General features: G+C 42.9%; 1 protein-coding gene across 9 annotated transcripts in view; it reads left to right on the top strand.

The window, feature by feature from the left end:
- MGLL (monoglyceride lipase) overlaps window positions 1–20,868 on the top strand; it is a 150,443-nt gene that overhangs the window by 82,766 nt on the left and 46,809 nt on the right. For 5 of the 9 annotated variants that reach the window (XM_083418766.1, XM_083418767.1, XM_083418765.1 and 2 more), the window contains exon 3: window positions 8,794–8,900. The exons of the other annotated variants lie outside the window; for them this stretch is intronic. In XM_083418766.1, the coding sequence (XP_083274892.1) occupies window positions 8,794–8,900 (107 nt within the window). The remainder of the gene's footprint in view (window positions 1–8,793; window positions 8,901–20,868) is intronic. 9 annotated transcript variants of the gene reach the window in all.

Genomic DNA, 20,868 nt, shown 5'->3' with positions numbered 1-20,868 from the left:
AGGGAACCTGGTGCTCTACAGATGTCGTTGGACTACTGTCCCATCATCTCTGACTGCTCTGCCGACTGTGGCTTGTGAGAATTGGAGTCCAACAACACCTGGAGGTTCCCCATCCACAGTACCTGCCATAGAATCAGAATTGTTGGAAGGAACCACATGGGTCATATAGTCCACCCCCTGTCATGTAGGGTTAGGCTGTGAGCATGTACTTTTAATTGATGTCAGTAAGATGTACATGAGGGACACAGGTGGCGCTGTGGGTTAAACCACTGAGCCTAGGACTTGCCGATCAGAAGGTCGGCGTTTCGAATCCCCGCGACGGGGTGAGCTCCCGTTGCTCGGTCCCTGCCCCTGCCAACCTAGCAGTTCGAAAGCACGTCAAAGTGCAAGTAGATAAATAGGTACCGCTCTGGCGGGAAGGTAAACGGCGTTTCCGTGTGCTGCTCTGGTTCGCCAGAAGCGGCTTAGTCATGCTGGCCACATGACCCGGAAGCTGTACACTGGCTCCCTCAGCCAATAAAGCGAGATGAGCGCCGCAACCCCAGAGTTGGTCACGGCTGGACCTAATGGTCAGGGGTCCCTTTACCTTAAGATGTACACGTGCAGAAAATTCACAACTAAGCGTGTCCCCCCCCCCTGAAATTTTAATGATGATGTGTGTGCATCCTTGCACATATTTCCCATTTTAAATTACTGGGATATATATGCATATAACTGCAGTAGTATAATCATTTCTATTACTTACATAATTACTATCATTTTCACCATTTGCATTCTCAGTGTAAAGAAGCTGTAGAATACAGCACAGGCAGGGTTAAAATTAGAGGAGTTCATAGGATGTTGAGGCTTCTGCGCAGTGCCTTTTTAAATGTGCTATAATTTTTCTGCCTTCGATGAAAGAGAACCCCATAAAGCACAGCTCTCCTATAAATGAATAACAGCTTGAGGCTTATGCGAGAGTCGTTATTTTGGCATTGTTGTAGGTGTGCATGTATGTTTTGGTTCAGCAGTTGCCAGCTATGCTACAAATGAGGATTGATTTCCTTTTCTGTTTTCAGTTTGGGTGCAGAAATGAATTCCAATGTTCCCTGATTTTTGATCACATATTTGGGGACTTCTCCCATCTCACTGGCTGCTTAGTCTAGCTTAGTTCTCTCCATCTACTGGATACTCTTAGTGCTCTTAGTTTCCCCCCCTAGAATAATGAACATAGGGTAAAAGGTTACAGGATTGTTTGTGTAACCTCAGTGCAGTGCTCCATGTCAAGAACCAGTTTAAGATAATACAGTATTCATCTGTTTGTTTGTTTGTTCAATTTGCATTCCTCCCTTCATGAGTTCCATTGATCCAAGGGTGTGTTACATCTTAACACACTATAAAATAACAAAACAATTATAAGATTGCAGCTCACCATCGCTAGTAGGCAGTGGAGTGTTTACTCAGTTCCCCCTGCTGTGCCCAAAAACCTGGGCAAAAAGGAGTGTTTTTTGGCAGTGCCGAAAATCAGCAACAATTATTTCTGCCTTATCTCAAGGTGGAGGGGATACCATGACTGAAGTGTTGCCTCAGACATGGTCTTCTCTTGTGCCGTTATGCCATGGGCCTCCCCTCGTAGTAGGTCAGAAGACATCCAGCTCAGGAAATCCATTTTCTTTTGGACACTTAACTCTCTCTTTTTCTGCCTGATATGCATGCAGCCATTGTTAACCCTTAAAAAGAAATCTGTGCTGAAGATCTGAGATAATTTCAAGTAAATAATGATACATACAGTACATACACAATGATACCACTAGCAGTTTGAACCTAAATACAGTTATGTAAAAATAAAGTCCTACTGAATTTGACAAAATTTATTTTTCTTACAAAAGATCTTAACAAATCTACTTTTGGGATGTATGTATGTGGTACCTTGTATGTATGTACTGTGGTACCTTGTTTTACGAACTTAATCCGTTCCGGAAGTCTGTTCTTAAACCAAAGCGTTCTTAAACCAAGGCATGCTTTTCCATAGCAGCAGGGGGACTCAGTTTACAAATGGAACACACTCAACAGGAAGCAGAACATGTTCTGCTTCCAAGGCAAAGTTCACAAACCAAAACACCTACTTCCAGGTTGGCAGCGTTCTTAATCCAAGTTGTTCATCAGCTAAGCTGTTCTTAAACCCAAGGTACCACTGTATATATTTATTTAACAGGATTTCCATACTGTTCAATCATCAAAGCCTCTAAGCAGTTTACAAAAATTTTAAAGCATTTTACATAATTTAGGTATCTTTAAACATATTACTCCGCTGTGGATAACCCAATTTATTTGTCAGCTTTTAAGGATTGTTGATCAGAGGAGTTAACTGTAAGTCAGCTGTGGACCAACATAGCATCTAGCGTAAGCAAGAATAACTGCCAAATCCGTTGCACCCTTTAAAACAACATGAAACCATGACTCAGCCCTTAAAGCACATGTTCTTCTAACAGTTGAATTAGCAGAATTGTTGTATGTTGTATTTCAGGGTTCATTTTTTAATGTTACTTTTCACATGTCAGTATATGCACAATACAGGGTGAGTCTTTTAAAAGAGGCCCTGTGAAACATGTGTACTCTGTATCCATGGGGCCTCTTTTAAAGGGCTCGCCCTGTATATGTATGTCTGTGAAATATGAAAGGAACATGCTTTTAAGACCCCAAGCTTATGCTTCTCTCTGACACTAAAACAGCAGAGTATTTCCTCATGTCATACCCCCTTTCTCAGCAGAGTCACAGAATGTAGCTGGGCAGTCAGCGCTGAAATACAGGTTTTTCATACACTGATGTGCTTATTCTCTATCCAGTTTAAAAATGCACAACTGCCTTTCTCTTTGGAAAGAAATCAATACTTGAAATTTGATTCATGTCACATAGGACTTCAAGATTGTGATTCAGCTGTATGTGATACCACTGTGGGAAACATTCAGTATTTATGGCCACATACATTGCTAGTTTATGTAGTGCTAAAACTGTTTTATGCCCCAGATACCACTAGTTCAAATTTCCTAAGCTGTTCATACTGCTTTAAGTTAGCTCTGGAAAACTCAAGACTTGGAGAAATACGAATGTAGAGGTAGGGAAAAAAAATGATCTTGGGTAGTCCCATACTCAAGAGATATTTTGAACCTTGCACTCTGCTATGGACAATTGAACCTCTTAATTCAATAAGATTTAGCTTAAGCTGTAGCTGGGTACAGGATGGCTGCCTGAATATGTCATGTCTTAACTGGAAGCATTCCACTTTTTCCAGCAGGAAGTACCGTATTTTTTGCTCTATAAGACTCACTTTTTCCCTCCTAAAAAGTAAGGGGAAATGCAGGCTGTGCAGCTATCCCAGAAGCCAGAACAGCAAGAGGGATTGCTGCTTTCGCTGCGCAGCGATCCCTCTTGCTTTTTCTGGCTTCTGAGATTCAGAATATTTTTTTTCTTGTTTTCCTCCTCCAAAAACTAGGTGCGTCTTATGGTCTGGTGCGTCTTATAGAGCAAAAAATATGGTAATTTTGAAGCCTGCCCCACATCCCTTTACCAGTTTTTCAGAATCTCAGATGTTTATGCGTCTGTCCTTCTGCACTCTCTCACTCCAGGTAGACAGATAGTGCTTTATTGACTGTATGGTGCCTTTCACAGTGAGCAGAGTTTGAAATGCATAGTCCAGCTATTTGGAGCTGAGCAGCTCTCTGATGTGGGCAATCAGGAATGCTGAATAGCATCATATCACCCATTTTCTTTAACAAATCATTACTGGGAAATTTAGGTTTGTGGCTATTGTTTAGGATAGCTTGTAATTTGAGCCTGAGCTCCAATTCAGATGTTGACATAGTAATCTGGTTTGTACTGCAGAACTGTTCCCCTGTAGCTGGTTCCCACATAACATAAGAACGTGTAGATACTTCCCACAACAGTGTCACCCCTCCATCCTTGCTGATGCAGAAGGACAGTGTGATCAAACTATGCATTTATTGGCTTGGGAGCCAATAGGAAGTGAGCATCTCTGTGCTCACAATCTTGCCTGAAAGATAAATGTATGAATTGGGTCCAGATTGGCTTCTTCAGAGAACCCACACTCTTGCAAGTTAAAATGTGAGTTTGCTTCAGAATCAATCCCCAGTTTTTATTAGCTGATTTCCACACACACCCAACATCATTTTTCTGTAGGGATTTAAATTTCAAGTGTTCACTCTGCGTATGTCAGCAATGCTATTTTAGAACTGGTCTAGTTATTGCGCTGAAACCTTTCAAGTAAAAGAGGTTCTGTACTTTTCCTCACACACCCTAACATATTCATAAGCTTAAATGATAAACACTCTGGCCTAGCACGCCCCCCTCCCACCAACAGACTAGCTCATTAACATCCCTGTTCTGGGCATGGATTGTGTACATATATTAAGGATTGTTGGAAAGGGATCAAAAGGAAAGCAATAATTCTTATTATGCATGCATATCAGTCTATGCTGTGGCTGGAGGATAGCTGCTATTAGCTATGAAATTTAAATGAAACCTCCAGAAACAGAGGCAGTATATCTTTGTATACCAGTTACTGGGGGCAAACATTTGGTGAGTGGCGAGGAAAGGGACTGTTGCCTTCATGTCCCACTTTTAAGCTTCTCAGAGGAATTTGACAAGCCACTGTTGGAAACTGGAGTCTTGGCTGCAACAATGGTTGACCACTGTATTTTGTAGTATTTTCCTGTGCCAGGGATGTACAGCATTGGTGTGGATATTCTTTGGGCAGTGGGATCAGTCCACACTGTAAACAGCTTATACATCTACACATTACAGCAGCCGTGTGTGGAGATGTGTTTTCAGCACCCTCTACGTAGTTGTTAACCAGCCCTCATTTTGAAATGAAAGGAGGCACTGAATTCCATCCTGCATTCATCGCAATTAGTGCTGTTTCTGTTCTGCTACAGTTCGGCTCTCACTAAAACCTATACTGTTCATCTCTCTGTCTGCTGTGGCCGAAACTAGCATAAGTAATTATGTAATTAATTTTATTGGTGTGGGAGGGGGAAATGAAGGGGGGGGGGAGGAGAACTATTTTGTAATGTTTATGGACTAAAAAAATGATAGCAAATCCTGCTTTGTATTTGCTTGTGTTGTTTCCATACCTGACTTCAGATGAAAGTGCAAATGGTGGTAAATTTCGCTTCCCATTGGAATACTTCAGCATGCATACTCTTGTCTTAGGAAGAGTAATTAAGGTGAATTAAGCATCTCTATTATTTCTTCTGGAGAATATTTGAATTATCCCTGATAAATAGGGTGGTATATAAATTCTAATAATGATGATGATGATATAGTTTCTACAGAATCCTGTGGGCGACAGTGATGAAAAAGGTGAATGCCATGCTAGGGATCATTAGGAAATGGACTGCCAGTAAATCTGCCAATATCATAATGCAGTTATGCAAATCTCTGGTGTGACTGCATTTAGAATACTGTGCATAGTTCTGATTGCCTCTGCTTAGAAAGGATATTGTAGAATAAGAGAAGGCTCAAGAGAGAGGCAGCAACTCTCCTGTGAGGAAGTATTGCAGCATTTGGGGGTTTTTTAGTTTAGAGAAAAGGCAACTAAGAAGGGGATATGATGGAGGTGTATAAAATCATATGTGGTGTGGTAAAAGGGCATTGAGAAAAGCTTTTCTCCCACTCAGAATCCTTGAATGTTGGACTATTCAGGACAAACAAAATAAATTACTTCTTCACATAGTGGATAGTTAAACTATGGAATTTGCTTCTACAACGGTAGTGATGGTCACCAAGGTTTTAAATGAGGATTCGACAAATTCATGGAGGATAGAGCTGTCAATGACTGCAAGCCATAATGACTATGTTCTACCTCCATGGTCAAGGCAGCATGTTGCTGAATGCCAGTTGCTGGGGATGCAGGTGCAAAGAGTTCTGTTGCACTCACATCCTTTTTTCAGACTCTCCATAGGAACCTGCTTGGCCACTGTGAGAACAGGATGTTGGACTAGGTGGGCCTTAGGCCTGATCCAGCAAAGCTGTTCTTATGTAACTCACTTAGGTTTGTGTAAGTTCACCACCTAACTAAGGATCCGTGTTAATATTTTGGATAGCCTGATAGAATTTTTAAAACCTGCTCTCTTTCAGTTTAGGAACTTTTCTGCCTGGTTCCCTCTGTGAAATTGTTAATTCTCATAGGAAAGTGGCAATTTACAAGCCAAGTATAAGTGCACTTGGCAAAGCTTTAAGACAGCCAATTTTTTTATTGCTCCCTTCTCCTTGGCCTGTAGCAGTGGGTTGAGCTGCCAACCATCTCTCTTAGTGCTGGGGGGGGGGGGGGGGAGAATACCTGTTGATTTTGCCAGATCTGTTGCAAGAGGGCCAAGAACAAGCCCAGCCAGCTCCCTACCCACCTCCAGTGATTTGGCAATCTGAAAATTGCACCACAAGGCGACTCTCCCTTCTTTCACCTCATTAGTATTACAGAAAATCCTCAAGGTAGAGTATTATTAGTGGTGGTGATGGGGAGAGATAGAAAACTCACAATTATACCATTGTGGGGAGCCTTTCTCACATTAAGCCAAGCACCACTTAATTGCATTGCTTATTGGAAATTCTGACAACCGTGTCATCTTGCTGCTAACACTACAGCCATGGTGTATTATATAAAACACCTGTGTGATGTTAGTCACGTTGCTAGGTTCAGCAGAGCGCCGTCCTACTCACTTGCTCAAACTTAGGCATGTTGTTGGCATATCAATCATAAATCCATTTACTCCATTGGATTCAATGGAATTTGTTTCCAAGCCAGCATGCTTAAAACTGCAGTCTTTAGGATTTGCTGACTCCTGGCCACGTTTGTTGTTTTAATCCAGTTTATAGAAATTGCAGGTCATTCATGCAGAGCCAGTTTTCAGGCTGTGCAGAGAGCTATTTTGGCTCTGTTACTTATATGAGGTTTTTAAAAAAATAATAATAAAATGTGCAAGAGAAGCCTTTCATGCTGCCTCTGCCGGGTTCTTCTTGGAACATGTCAATTTCAGAGTTTCTTGCTAACAGAATTGTAGCATCTGGAGATGAAAATAACTCTGCAAAAGAAGCACTGTGGTTAGTGGGGTCTTGCAGTGTCCAAAAGATGGATGTGTTTCTTTGGCTGTTCTGTAGGCCTGAGCCATCATGGTGAACACAGCCCAGCAGTGGCCTGAGAGGTGCTTAGCAACTGCCTGTTGTCACTTTTTAAAGTCTCGGGCACGCCTAACAAAAAACTCAGGAGCCACCAAATGTGGCTAGTGGTCTGCATTCAGTTTGGTGGGGAACAAACTGTGCAGGCCCTTCTTTATAGTGTTTACATTTCCCCAGATGTTTCGAATGGATGGAGTGCTACTGTAATGCAGCGACCAATGAAAAGAGAAAATTCAGTTTGTGATCAGTCAGCTCTCATGAGTCATGAAGCAGTTGTGTGACTACTCCAGGAGATTTTAACATAAGGTTACCAGATTTTTTTCAATGAATCTGGGGACGCTTTTCAACTTCAATGGATTTTGTATAGGGACTGATTTGTAAATCCGGGGACTGTCCCTGGGAAATGGGGACATCTGGTAGCCTTATTTTAACAACCATTACCAATACACTAATATCCCCTGTGGGGGCAAGATACCCAAGAGGGTGGTGCTTTTGAATACTTTGGAGTGAAACAGATTTCTTAGATCCACTTCGATCTGGATTCAGGCCCGAGTGTGGCACTAAAGCTGCTGTGTTTGCACCAGTGGGTTAACTCCATTGGGAGAAAGATGGAGGAACACAACCCTGTTGATTCTCCCTGCCCTCTCAGCGGCTTTTGATTCTGTGAACCATAGTATTTTGCTTGTCCTCTTAGCAATTTTTTTGATAACAGTGTCCACGGTATCATCCTGAACTGGTTCCATGGCTAACATGGGCATGGTAACAGAGTGATTCCGTTCCTACCTGTGGGGTTGGTTTCAGAAAGAAGCAGCATGGTTCTGTCTTACCTACCATCTACCACTTCATGCTTTTTAATAAAGCAGTTTTGGCAGACCATCAGAGGGTTTGGAGTGAGGTGTCATCGGCATACTGAGCTCAGTGTACATTCAGCTCTGTTTCTCTATCATTGGAGGCAGGTGAGGCAGGGCAAGTGCTGAACCAATGTTCAGTAGTTGGCTAGATGAGGGCCAATAAACCTGAGGGGCTGCTTTTAAAAGGCTATGGGCAGGATTCATTAGCTGAATCCTGCCAGCGGAAGCCCACGCAAATACTTCTTGCGCAATAGGACATCCCCCTCTTTCCCCAGGTGATCCTCAAACACCCAGAAATTGACTCAGAGTGGGTCAGGAGAACCCCTGGAACAGCATTTTGGGGGAGCTGAGGGGGATCTTTCCATCCAGCAAACAAAAATGTAATTACAGAATGATCAGCTTAGTTCCATTCCATCCTATTTCTCCAATTATCACATGCCATGTTATCAGTTGCATTTATATTATGTATAATTTTAATTTGTAAACTGTCTTGAGATGGATTGTAATAGGTAGCATTAATATTTTTATAAATGAATAAATAAATCAGGAGGCAGGAGGGGAGCCCCTGATTATGGTCTCAGTAAATGGATGGGCTGGTATAGAAGAAGGCAGTCTGGTAAATATCTGGATCCCCGGGCTTTAAATGCTTCAAAACAGCATTTGTAAATAACAATACTGAAGCTTTTAAATCTTGCTCTTTTAAACACAGCTTGTTTGCTTTTATATTCCCTGGTTTCTAAATTGACACATTCTACTTTGATGCTCCATTTAGGGGCCTGGTGTTCGTTGCTCACGGTGCTGGAGAACACTGCTGTCGCTATGATGACTTGGCCCAGATGTTGACGGGAATCAACTTTTTTGTATTTGCCCATGACCATGGTGAGTGCCATTGAAAGAACAGTGCGTGGTTGAGATAGCGAAAGGGATGAAGTCAAATGCTCTTCGGTGTTTAGAAACAGACTGTGAATTAATTCTAAGCAGCTGATGTGGCTCCACCCATCTGCATTATTTTGTCTGAGTGCCAAATGAATGTGTAATGCAGTTGCTTACATCCAAAATTTTGAGATAATCAAATATGAGGATTGATTGGAATGCTGTTTACATTGTAACCTTTACTTGAGATTGTGTGTGTGGGAGGGATGGTGAAATACGGAGAACGTGTTCTAGTAACATTGGTGCTCTAGGAATGTGGTCCCAGAGTATGAAGGCACATGAGGTGACTGAAACTAGGGAGGTCTGGGTCTGGTCAGTGCCTGACCAGGTAACCAACTGGGAACCACATGAACAGTGCCTTGGGTTCCATGACAGAAGAAAGATGAGATATAAACACAATAACAAAGTTTTGGTGTATGACACACTTGGGTTCTTTAGCTTAGATATGAAGGTTTCAGTTTTTGTTGCATTTGCCCTTCATTCTCATTGCCCCTGCTATACCATAATTCTAACTATTCTGGGAATTATGGAGACATCTGTGGAAGGAAAATGTTTATGTTTTTGTCATAAGGACATGCGAAAAGCCATGCTGGATCATACCAAAGTTCCACCTAATCCTGCGTCCTGTTTTTCATAGCCAGCAATCAATCTTCTGGGAATCTCACAAGCAGGGCATCTCCCTGGTTATTGCTCTCCAGTAACTACAGTTCAGAGGCATATTGCTTCTGGACCTTGGAGATTCCATAGCATTGTCATGGCTAATAACCATTGATAGAACTATCCTTGCTTGGATCTATCCTCCATGAAATAGACCTATCCTTGTCCTAAAAATGCATTGTAGCCCTCAGTTGCATAAAAGCCTTTCTGGGTAGCTTAGCTGGGGTGGGAAGGGAACTTTGAAGAAACAGAAGGATCTGTCTCCCGAGAGGAAGTGGGCCTTCTTCAGGCCTACTTTGTTTTTATTAGAACCCCAAGATCTACCTATAAGAGTCAGGGTAAAGCACAGGGTGTCTGTCTTCATGCATTTTGAGCCTAAAATTTTCTTTTCAGTACAGAAATGAGATAATCCTGTCACACACAAGTCCACATCTGGTTGGCTTTTTTCATTTCAGCAGTGCACTTTAGGCGGTGGTGGAGAACAACTTCATTGTTTCCATTGTTAAACAATTTAGAGTCAGAGACCTTTGCCAATCTATACTCACATCTGCCAGAAGATCCTGCTTTCCTGTCTGTCCCCACTTGCTGTGAAGCCATCTTGTCTTCAAGAAAACAAAACTTTATATAACTTTTAGATGTTTCTCTCCTTCCTCCCACCCCGTCCCAAATGACAGTATTATTAAGGATTTTCTTCTACACACCCAAATTTTGCTTCCTTCCAAAGGAACAAAGTTCTTCCATTTGACTTGTTAATTAGAACAGGCAATTGAGGACAAGTGGGTTGGAGCCAACATCTGTAGTGTGCTCTCCCATTTTAAATTCACACAAGAAGAGTGACCCTACTTCACTTTGCTCCATTCTCTCCACCCTCCCAATGCTTGATTTTTTCCTGACAGATCCCACTGTTTTCTGGGGAAATTCTCATCTGTTTCTGCAGGTTTAAGGAAGGCACATGGATTGCCATGTCCCCATGTTTGTCTTCCCAAGAAACCCCAATTATTTCATTAGGCAGCCTTATGCTGAAGCCATGCAGCTTGAGCAATTAAGTTCATAATTCCCCCTAATGACCATCTGGGAGTGTGCACTTGAGCTGCATCCAGGGTTGAATATATCTCTTCTCCCCCCCCCCCACCCAACCCATGTTAATGACACTTAATGGTGGCTATTATGCTTTGAAAGGTACACACATTCTGTTTCCTGATCCATCAGGAACCTACAGGGAGAAATGCCTTGCGAAGCATTTGTTTGGGCTCTGCTACTCTTTTGTCTCTCACTAGAAGAAGAGCAAAGCGTGAGGGCTGCATTGTAGGGTTTTGCTGCTGCATATATTGCCCATTCATCTCTTCAGTCACAAGGACTTGAAACTTGCTTGGTTTTGTTTTTATTCTCTGGTATTTGCAAGACTCTGACGATATTCAGTCAATCATACAAAGAGATTTTTTGAAGCCCCAGAGCTCTTCGTGGAGACCAGAAATGGACAGTGACTGAGGGCCAAAGTCAAAAAAACACAGAGAGAGATTAATGTAGCCCAGGCACAACCCCCAAGAAAACTGCAGACAAGCTAGGAAATGAAATGTTTTTAAAAGGAACTTCTCAGCTGTTGCACAACTGAATATATAACATTTTAAAGCCACAAAAAAATAAAAACAAGTACCTTCTTGTGGAACCAAATGGAGGGGAGGGGCAATGGCACACACCTGGGCTCCTGTGCCTTTTCAGCAAGGAGGGGTAGTGGAGAGGTTGACATTGTGCGAATACACTGGCAGCTAATCTGGTGAGCCCCCTGGTGTGTCCACAGTGCTGACCTCCCCATTTACTCGCCCCTCTTCCTTCTGGTATGCTGCAGTGATGCTGCTGCTGGAAGGCGAAGTGTGTACCTCCTGCCCCACTGGCAGCCTGCCTTGATACATGAAGCATTGACAAATTTGTTGTTGTTGTTGTTGTTTAGTCGTTCAGTCGTGTCCGACTCTTCGTGACCCCATGGACCAGAGCACGCCAGGCACTCCTGTCTTCCACTGCCACCCTTAGTTTGGTCAGATTCATGTTTGTAGCTTCGAGAACACTGTCTAACCATCTCGTCCTCTGTCGTCCCCTTCTCCTTGTGCCCTCCATCTTTCCCAACATCAGGGCCTTTTCCAGTGAGTCTTCTTTTCTCATGAGGTGGCCAAAGTATTGGAGCCTCAGCTTCACGATCTGTCCTTCCAGTGAGCACTCAGGGCTGATTTCCTTAAGAATGGATGCATTTGATCTTCTTGCAGTCCATAGGACTCTCAAGAGTTTCCTCCAGCACCATAATTCAAAAGCGTCAATTCTTCGGCGATCAGCCTTCTTTATGGTCCAGCTCTCACTTCCATACATCACTACTGGGAAAACCATAGCTTTTACTATACGGACCTTTGTTGGCAAGGTGATGTCTCTACTTTTTAAAATGCTGTCTAGGTTTGTCATTGCTTTCCTCCCAAGAAGCAGGCGTCTCTTAATTTCGTGACTGCTGTCACCATCTGCAGTGATCATGGAGCCCAAGAAAGTAAAATCTCTCATTGCCTCCATTTCCTCCCCTTCTATTTGCCAGGAGGTGATGGGACCATGCTAATGTATGACAAACACCAATGTATAGCAAATACTAGTTAATCTATAACAAATACCAAACATGTTTTGACCAAGCATATAAGCATTTCTCTCTTTGTCCATTGTTCATACATCAAGGTTTGTACATGTTTGCGTTATAAAGCTTAATATACCGGTATTTAGTTGCACAGTATTTGAGAAGTTCTTTTTTATACAGTTCGTTTCCCAACTTGAGGGCCAAACTGCACATTATGCTAAAAGTATTTTTTTAAACTAACATGGTTAGAAAAAAACCAGCTTTGGGGGTGAATTGGGACCATGGCATAGCTGGGAGACGGCTCGGCTCTTCTCCTTGCAGTTTTCCTGTCAAAAGTCACTTCCCCTCCCAAAGGTGTAACACCTGTGGGAACAAATAGGAGCTTTGGGGTGTGATTTCCAGCCCAGGAAAAACAGCAACATGAAAACCCTCTGCACCATGTTGTTGTTGTAAAGAAAGTGATGTGGTCAGTTTTATGGTATACCGTATTGGCCTGAATATAAGCTGCACTTTCCCCCCAAATTCTGACCGTGAAAAGTTAAGGTGTGGCTTATATTTACGACCTTACGGTACGCAGCCAGGAGCGCAGGGCAAACAGCGTCAGGAGCACGGCGAAGCAGCGCCTGCCCCACGCGTAATTCCCCATCCCTTCCCCCAAGGTTGGGAAGGGAGAGAGCAAGGAAGGGGAAAGGCCGCTGGCAATGCAATGCTGCTCCCCCCTCCCCAAAGTATTCAGCCAGGAGCAGTGAGGAAGGGAGTGGCTTATATTCGGGTATTTTTTTTCTCCCCCCCCCCTTCAATTTTAAAGATGCAGCTTATATTTGGGTGCTGCTTATATTTAGGCCATTACAGTAGAAAGGACTGTAAATCAACTTCTATGTTATTGTACTGGAAGTTCTGTATTGTTGTTTGTGTGTGTCCTTCCTTTTCATTGGCTGTATTTTTTAGATTCATTTCAAAATAGAATTACACAAAACGTATTATTTGGCCCTGGCCTTGTTCAGTCTATTAATGGAGACAACTCCTGTAAATAATAATAATAATAATAATAATAATAATAATAATAATATCAACATGAATTGGATCTCAGTGAAACGGATGCTGAGGTATCTGGCCTAGTTTGTCAGGAGCTGGCAACAGCCACCTGTCAAAACTCCTTGTTTCACTATGCACTAACTCATTGTATGCCCATGCTAACATCATACATTGTTCAGCTGTTCACATCATACCCAATAGGTTATCAGAAGGTGAAGAAAGTTCGTACTAATGAGAGATCCAAAATCTATTCTTGGAATATAGTCTTTGGTAGGCCTTTTGTGATGTTAGATAAAAGGGCACTGTAGGGATGGACTTCCAACTTTTTCGTGCCTGCACCATTGATAATATTTGTAGCTGGAAAGAAGAGCTGCTGAGTTGCTTGTCAGGCCAAGCACGCCTTTAGGGGAAGGGCTGTAAGTCAGTGGCAGAACATATACTTTGTACTCAAAACACCCCATGTTCAATCCCAGCATCTCCAGGAATGACTGGGAGGAGATGCAACAACTGGAGGATGTGGGACCAGCTGTTCTGTGTCTTTGTGAAGGTGTTGAAATATGTCTGCATACCCGTATTCTGGGCTGGGAGCATAACAGTTGTAAGTTTCTTACCATGTTGACTGGGCCTGTTGGGTGTATCACTACATGATTGGCTGCATCTACGTAGGTTACAAATGCTTTGGCTCCTGTGGAGTTCAGCTGTGTGAAACCAATTTCATGCCTTCTAAATGGGAACTGTAGACATGCTTGCACCCAGGCCATTTGTTTGAGTGCCAGGTCTTCATAAGCCTTCATCCTTTGAGTTTGGGGGTGCAGTTAGTACTTGTGAAGCCTCAACTTTTATGCTTTTGGTTCTTCATCTTCTTCAGTTTGAGACACATACATCGCCAGGATGTATAGTATATGTTTAAACCCCAAAGAGATGAGTGCTACAGAGGAAATACTTCAGAGGAAATGGCACATCTGGAAACTGGGGAGGGTGGAAAATAGAAGTAAAGAGGCTTCTGTGGCCCTGCATGATGAGCGCTGTGCTCCCTCCGTATCCCTTGAATGTCTTTTATGCTGGAGAATAATGAGTAGCTTTTTTAGCCACAGATGCTTTAAAAACACACACTCAAAAATCCTTTTGAGTTTCCAAAATAATCCATTAACAGTTTGCACCTGGTAAAGCTATTCCATTCAGTTAGTTTATGTGAGTCAGAACACATTATCAAGGCATTAGAGTCTTGGAGATGTTTTTGGATGTGTCACCAAAGACTTCTGTGTAGTAAAATCCCCCCCCCCCCCCCGCAATTGAAAAGTCATGCAGAGGAAAGTGGATCAAGATTGCTTCATTTTGTCACGTATGTGCTTCACAGTATTTTTAGATTTATTTTAAAACACACGGATACAACTAGGAGGCACCACTGTTTTCTTCACTTATGCAGTATTTTATAATGTGCTTTCCCAATACCTGGGTTTCTTTTGAGGTTCACTGCAGTCGGCAAAGTTAATGTTGCTTGGATGACATTATTCCTCCCTTCCATATGTTCAAATATTTGGATTTATTTGAAGTTGAGCCTTAAGTCTGAATTTCTTCATTGTTTCTTTTCTACATTCTTGCAGTCCTTACATCACTGACCTAGTCTCTTAATGTTCTTTCACAGTTTGAGGGCTGGTTTTATACAATGGGGTGTAAGTGGTGCATTTCATGAGAGGCAACAAGAGGAAGGGGGGAGTAGGGGCCATTTTGAGCTAGAGGTCGGAGGGACAAGGGTTAAGCTGTACATCTCAAGCTCAAGGCCTCCTGAGACTGCTTTTGGTCTGATTATTAACCACTCTGAATGATAAGGGTGATTTGGGAGGAACCTCAAATGCTTGGATTGAGGCTGTTTTCTGCCGTATACTCATGGGGGTGGTAGAGGGTTGATGAAGGACCCCAGGTGAGAGATAGAAAAATGCTGGTGTCCTAGGGTGAGAGGTTGGGAGAAAGGAAAGATATCAGGTGAGAGCTGGGGGGAGCTACTCTCTTCTGTGGGAGGGCTAAAAATTCCTTTTAAGAGAGGACTCCATATCCTGCTTATTTTATTCGTATTTTTTTAGCCACTATTTTATTGTGTTATGAAAAACTTTAATAGAAATCTCATTCCGAAACAACAAGAAAATGTATATGCCCAGGGAACGATACATATTAACTATGTGTCCTTTCTTGTTTGTCCACTATGGACCGGATAATTGATTTCAGTAACCTTGTAGCCTGCTTCACAACTTTGAAAACTTCCAAATTGGCAACAAGCATTTAAAAAACAAATAATGTGGTTTTCTCTCAGCTATCGGCAGCTGCTCCTTGATGACAGCCACACGGAATTTAGCGTTGTGAAAGGCCCAGCATCTGTTTGGCTCTTAATAATAGCAAGTAATCAATAATGAAACATAACCAGATGCTTCTTAGCTCCCTTCCCATGAAGGGGCCTGGCCATGGAGTGTTAAAATGCCAGAAGTTTCCATCAAGTGGGAAGATGCTGTCGTATGTCTCCATCGCTCACAGCTCCCTTTAGAGCAGGAACTCCTTAGACCAAGAGACCAAATGTGGCCTTTCAGGCCTCTTTTTCCTGGCCTTTGGGATTCTCCTTATGTTTCACCTCTTCCCCAGACCACAACCCTCACTGGCTCTTCTTTGCCTCCCTCCTTGATAATTTTTGCCTAATGACTCCTCGCTGCCTGGAGAAAGGGCTTTGTGAGAGTCTGTGTAGAAACTAGCCTACTGCACAAAGTGCAAATTTTACATTTGTTGTTCTGCCCACTCTTCCCTCTGGCCTCATCTGCCACTGCCATGTGGCCCCTCAAAGGTTACCCAAGGGAATGGGGCCCTCGGGCTGAAAAAGATTCCTCATCCTTGGTTTAGAAGTTGATCCTGAGGTGCTTCATCTATTCAAGGCTGAGCAAAAAAAAGATGGGGCAGGCTGGGCTTTGCAGCATTGCATATTCCTTTACAATACTGAGGACCAAAAGATAAATGTTGTTTTCCATTCACTTGGAAGGTCAGATCAAAGGAAAAAGGAAAGGCTGTTTCTTTCCTATTATTCAGAAGTCTTTTAAGATGTTTGCGACTGAAGTGCACATTTCTTTCCTCCAGAGAGTCCCCATTCTAACCATGGCGTTTTGCATTCCCCAGGAAAGAGCCCTGTCATTAACAAAGGCTTTACTGTTCCGTTCTGTTTCATGAAAAGCAGGAGCAGTAGGAATTGTACATTTTAAAATATTTGGGATTCTTCTGCAGGGGCAGGGTTTTGATCTCAAAGCCTTTCAAGGTCCATTGTTGCAGAAAGCAGAGAAACCTTTTAGTGGTGTGTGCTGGTGTGCAGCATTTGAAAGGGACGATTTACAAGAAGAAGTTGAAATGGAGTACGTTTGTTCTTGTTGGGGGTGAGGGGAAGGAAAGAAGCATGGCTAGATATGCAGTTACTGAAGAGTTTTTGGAGAGATTTGTTTCTGGTATGGTGAGGTTGGTTTGTGGCAAAAAAAAAAAGGAAAGGAAAGCGGGGGAAAGAAGATAATTGTGTCCAAAAATATTATAGGAAAGACATTGTCTAGTACAGGCACCCCCAACCTGCGGCCCTCCAGATGTTTTGGCCTACAACTCCCATCATCCCTAGCTAACAGGACCAGTAGTCAGGGATAATGGGAATTGCAGTCCAAAACATCTGGAGGGCCAAAGGTTGGGGATGCCTGGTCTAGTAGTTTCCCAGTAGAGTTGGTTCCCCGCTGTCCAGAACTCATTCATCCAAGAAGGCATTCATTAAAGCACACTGGGGGTTTTTAAATCCAGGAGTAATTCATCCAAAATAAACATTTTCCTCTGGTTCTCTTTGTACATGCTAAGTGTGAGGTGCTCTACCTGCCTCAAGTTCCTTGAGAATTGTAATGGTGGGCAAGGAATGGGCACATTGGGCAACTGTGCCATTGAATGAAGGCATTAAAATCAAATAAACAGAGAGTACAACAGAATGAACATTGTGGTCAATAGCTTTGTGCCCCAATTGGCTCCTTGCATCTTTATGGACAAACCCTTTCAGCTAAATCCCCCATGCAAACAGAAGTGTAGTAAGGCATGCATCTTTCTAGAGGTCTAGTTAGCATAGCTGTGTTGCTTGTACATAATAAAATACATAGAATACATTGAGATGATGTCTATTTCTTCCATTGTTGACCACGGAAATCCATGTGCTCATTCAGTCATTGCAGCCCTGCTTCTTAAGTTCACATAACTTCTTAACAGATTGAAGACCTGTCTAGTGCACCATTCTGTTCCCACAGTGGCCAACTTTTGGAAAGCCCACAAGCAAGATACAATAGTCCTCTCTTGCTGTGGCATCTCTCTTGATTCTGGAGGTAACCATCATGACTAGTAACTACTGATAGGTTCATCTTCCATGAATGTATCTAATCCTCTTTCAAAGCTGCCCAATTTGGGGGCAGTCAGCACAAAGTGACTTTGTGAATTCCATAGTTTAACTATGTGTTGTGTAAAGAAGTACTTCCATTTGCCTGTCCTAAATCCCAAATTTTCAGTTTTATTGAGCAGTAGTTTTAATTCTTGGCTTAGCTCAGGAAAATCTGAGCATCTCCCGCTTCATAGACCTTGCTTGGTTTTGTATATACTACCGGCAGCAGCTGCTGTTCTTATATCCTGCAAGCTCCGATTGAATTGCATGGCACAGAACCCATTAAGGAAACCAGACCTTTGGTCCTTTGGATTAGATCTTGCAAACGCCATCATAAAAAGGTGAAGATACAAAATTACCATTCAAATTAGATGTGCTCTGACCTTCCTCTACATCTTTTTACGATCTTTGGGGCTAGATGGGGATGCTAAGACATGACTAAAGCCTTGTTTCATGCCCTGCATCACAGCAGGATGGATTAATGAAGTACTGTAATAATGTTATCCTCAGTTCCTACAGCTATTAGGAATTCAGAACAGGGAGCTCCTAAACCTAAGCTGTAGTAATTAGAATATTTTACCAGCAAAGAAAGCTTTTAGATAGGTAATTTCACAAGCATCTTGGTTGTTTTATGGGAGCTCTGGAAGCTGTGATGACCTATTGGGAATTCTCACCCGCATCTCATCTACCTTCATGAAGAAGCAGGGGGTATGAGGAGAAGCAATTATAAACATTCCCCTTCTTCTGAGGCAGATGACAGAGCAGGGGATCAGAAATAATTTCAACCACCAATCTACTATATCACCGGGGGGGACATAATCCCCATCCCCACCCTAATCAATCTTCTTTTAACTTCTGAAACGGGATAGGGCCATTAAACTGCCAATGATTATGTTTTTTCCTCCCCACCCCAACCCTTTTAAAGTCTTCATTTTCACCTTCCAGCCAAAGCATTTCAAAGGACACGTCTTTATGTTGCACTGCACTGTATAATACATTTCCTGCCAAGAAGAGCTAGAGACAGAAGGTCCCTCTACAATAACCAGGAACAAAATCCCATGAAAGGCTAGCAGATGACTCTACAGATTGCGCATAGCTTGGTTGTGGTTTTCCAAACAGTTTCACAAATTCAAGCACTCAGGTTATGATCACTCAGCAAAGCTCTGATACCTACTCAAGCTTGGGTGTTAAATCTAAAGAGAGAGCGGTATTCAGCTGCCACAGAAATTCCCACTTATGCAGCTGGACTTTACCCCCTCTCCTCCCACCACACCACTCCCAAATCTGCTCTAGGCAGTTGTGGGAACCCCTAGAACAGATTTAGCAGGTAAAGGGGGCAGGGTCCATTGTGGAAGCAGAAATCCTTGCGACAGGCAAAATGCCTGGTTTCATGCCCAGCTTTTGCACCCCAGTTGGAGGTAACTCTTGTTACAGTAGTTCCACTCCTACACACAGGGTTGCTTCCAGAAAGTAGTACAGTACTTCAAGATTGCTGCTTGGCTTCTTGGCTTTGTTGGGTTCCACAAAGCTCCATTCTGCCCCCAAGCTATTTAACATCTATATGAAACTATTGAGCACTCCCATCTGGGGATTTGGAGCATGGCACCATCAGTTCTACCCAGTGCTTTTTTTTTCTAAAAAAATGTTTCGGGGTACTCTCATTTTGACTCGAGAAAATCAGCATTTTTTAGTTCAAATCGGGGAAAATAAATACGGTAAATAGACAAAAGTACAAAGGTTCACAAAATGTTTAGAGGTATGCGTACCCCTAGAAAAGAAAGCACTGGTTCTACCTCTCCATTTCATCAGAATCCAGAGAGGCTTTGAAGATGTTGGACAGGTGTCTGGAGGCTGTGATGGATTGGATGGGGCACGAAATTAAACCGAGGCCGAATCCTGATAAGACGGAAGTACTGTGGTTGATTGGTTTCCGGATCTGGGAAATAGATGCACAACCTGTTCTGGGAGGGGGTGCACTTCCTCTGAAGGAACAGCTTCATAGTTTGGGAGTATTCCTGGAATCCAATTTGTCACTGGAGTATCAAATAGCTTCTTTGACTAGGAGTGCTTATGCCCACCTTAGGATTCTCCAGCTATGGCCATTCCTGGGATCAGACTAACCTGGCCTCAGTTGTCCATGTTCTGGTGACCTCCTGTTTGGATTCCTGTAATACACTGTATGTGATGCAGCCCTTGAAGATGGTCTGGAGGCTGCAGCTAGTGCAAGATACAGCTGCGAGGTTGGTAATGGGGCAGCCCAATGGGACCATGTGTCACGAGCCCTGAAAGCACTGCACTGGCTGCTAGTGAGCCTTAATTCAAGGTGTTAGTACTAGCACACGAAGCCCTAAATGGCTTGGGACCCAAATACCTAAAAAGGCGCCTTCCCCAATATCAACCATCCTAGATCCTGCAGTCAGCAGGTGAGGTGTACTTGGTGGTGCCACCACAGATGTGGACCTGTGACAGGGGCTTTTCAGTGGTGGTTCCTCGTTTGTTAATGTCCTCCCTGATGAGGTGAGCCTACCTCCCTCAGTATTAACTTTCAGGAAGAGCTTGAAAACACTGCTGTTTACCCACGCATTTGATGTCTGAAGGACACTGTTCCTGGCAACCCTGAGATCACTGCATGAGACAATGTTTTGACTGTAACTGTTTTACACTTTCCAGCTGTAACTGTTTTTAAGAGTGCTTTTTAAAAGTTGCTTCATTGAGAGGGTGTGATATTTATTAATTAGTTAATTAATTAATTAATTAATTAAGGCTACATTGAATACAACCCAGATTGTAAGGGAAGGGATAGCTAAATTGGCCTCACTTTGTCCAGCCCAATGCAGAATAGATTTGTGGACCCATTGACACAATAAAACTGCAGGTAATACAAAATAAGAACTTCTAACGACGTCCCTGTGTCCTTTTAAACATTAAGTGCCTTGATTTCAAAATTCAGTCTGCTGCTCAAAAGGCAGCCAGCAGGAAGAGCGTGGGGTGGCTGAGGGCCAAACTACACATGACTTTAGTTGTGCAGGTCTCCTTTTAAGTGCATGGCTCTTGGTTTATTTACATGAATTGCCAGCACAATGACCCTGATCTGTTTTGGGACCCTAGCATGGAAGTCCTTTGTCCTTCTATGGACTTAGTCCAGGTTGGGCCTCCCACAGTTTTGATTTGCATAGAGAAATTGAGGTTCCCCC

Source organism: Podarcis tiliguerta (genome assembly GCF_965153285.1).
Source record: "Podarcis tiliguerta genome assembly, chromosome: 2".
Lineage (NCBI taxonomy): Eukaryota > Metazoa > Chordata > Lepidosauria > Squamata > Lacertidae > Podarcis > Podarcis tiliguerta.
The sequence above is the reverse complement of the archived record's forward strand: the minus strand, read 5'-3'. Positions and strand labels throughout refer to the sequence as shown.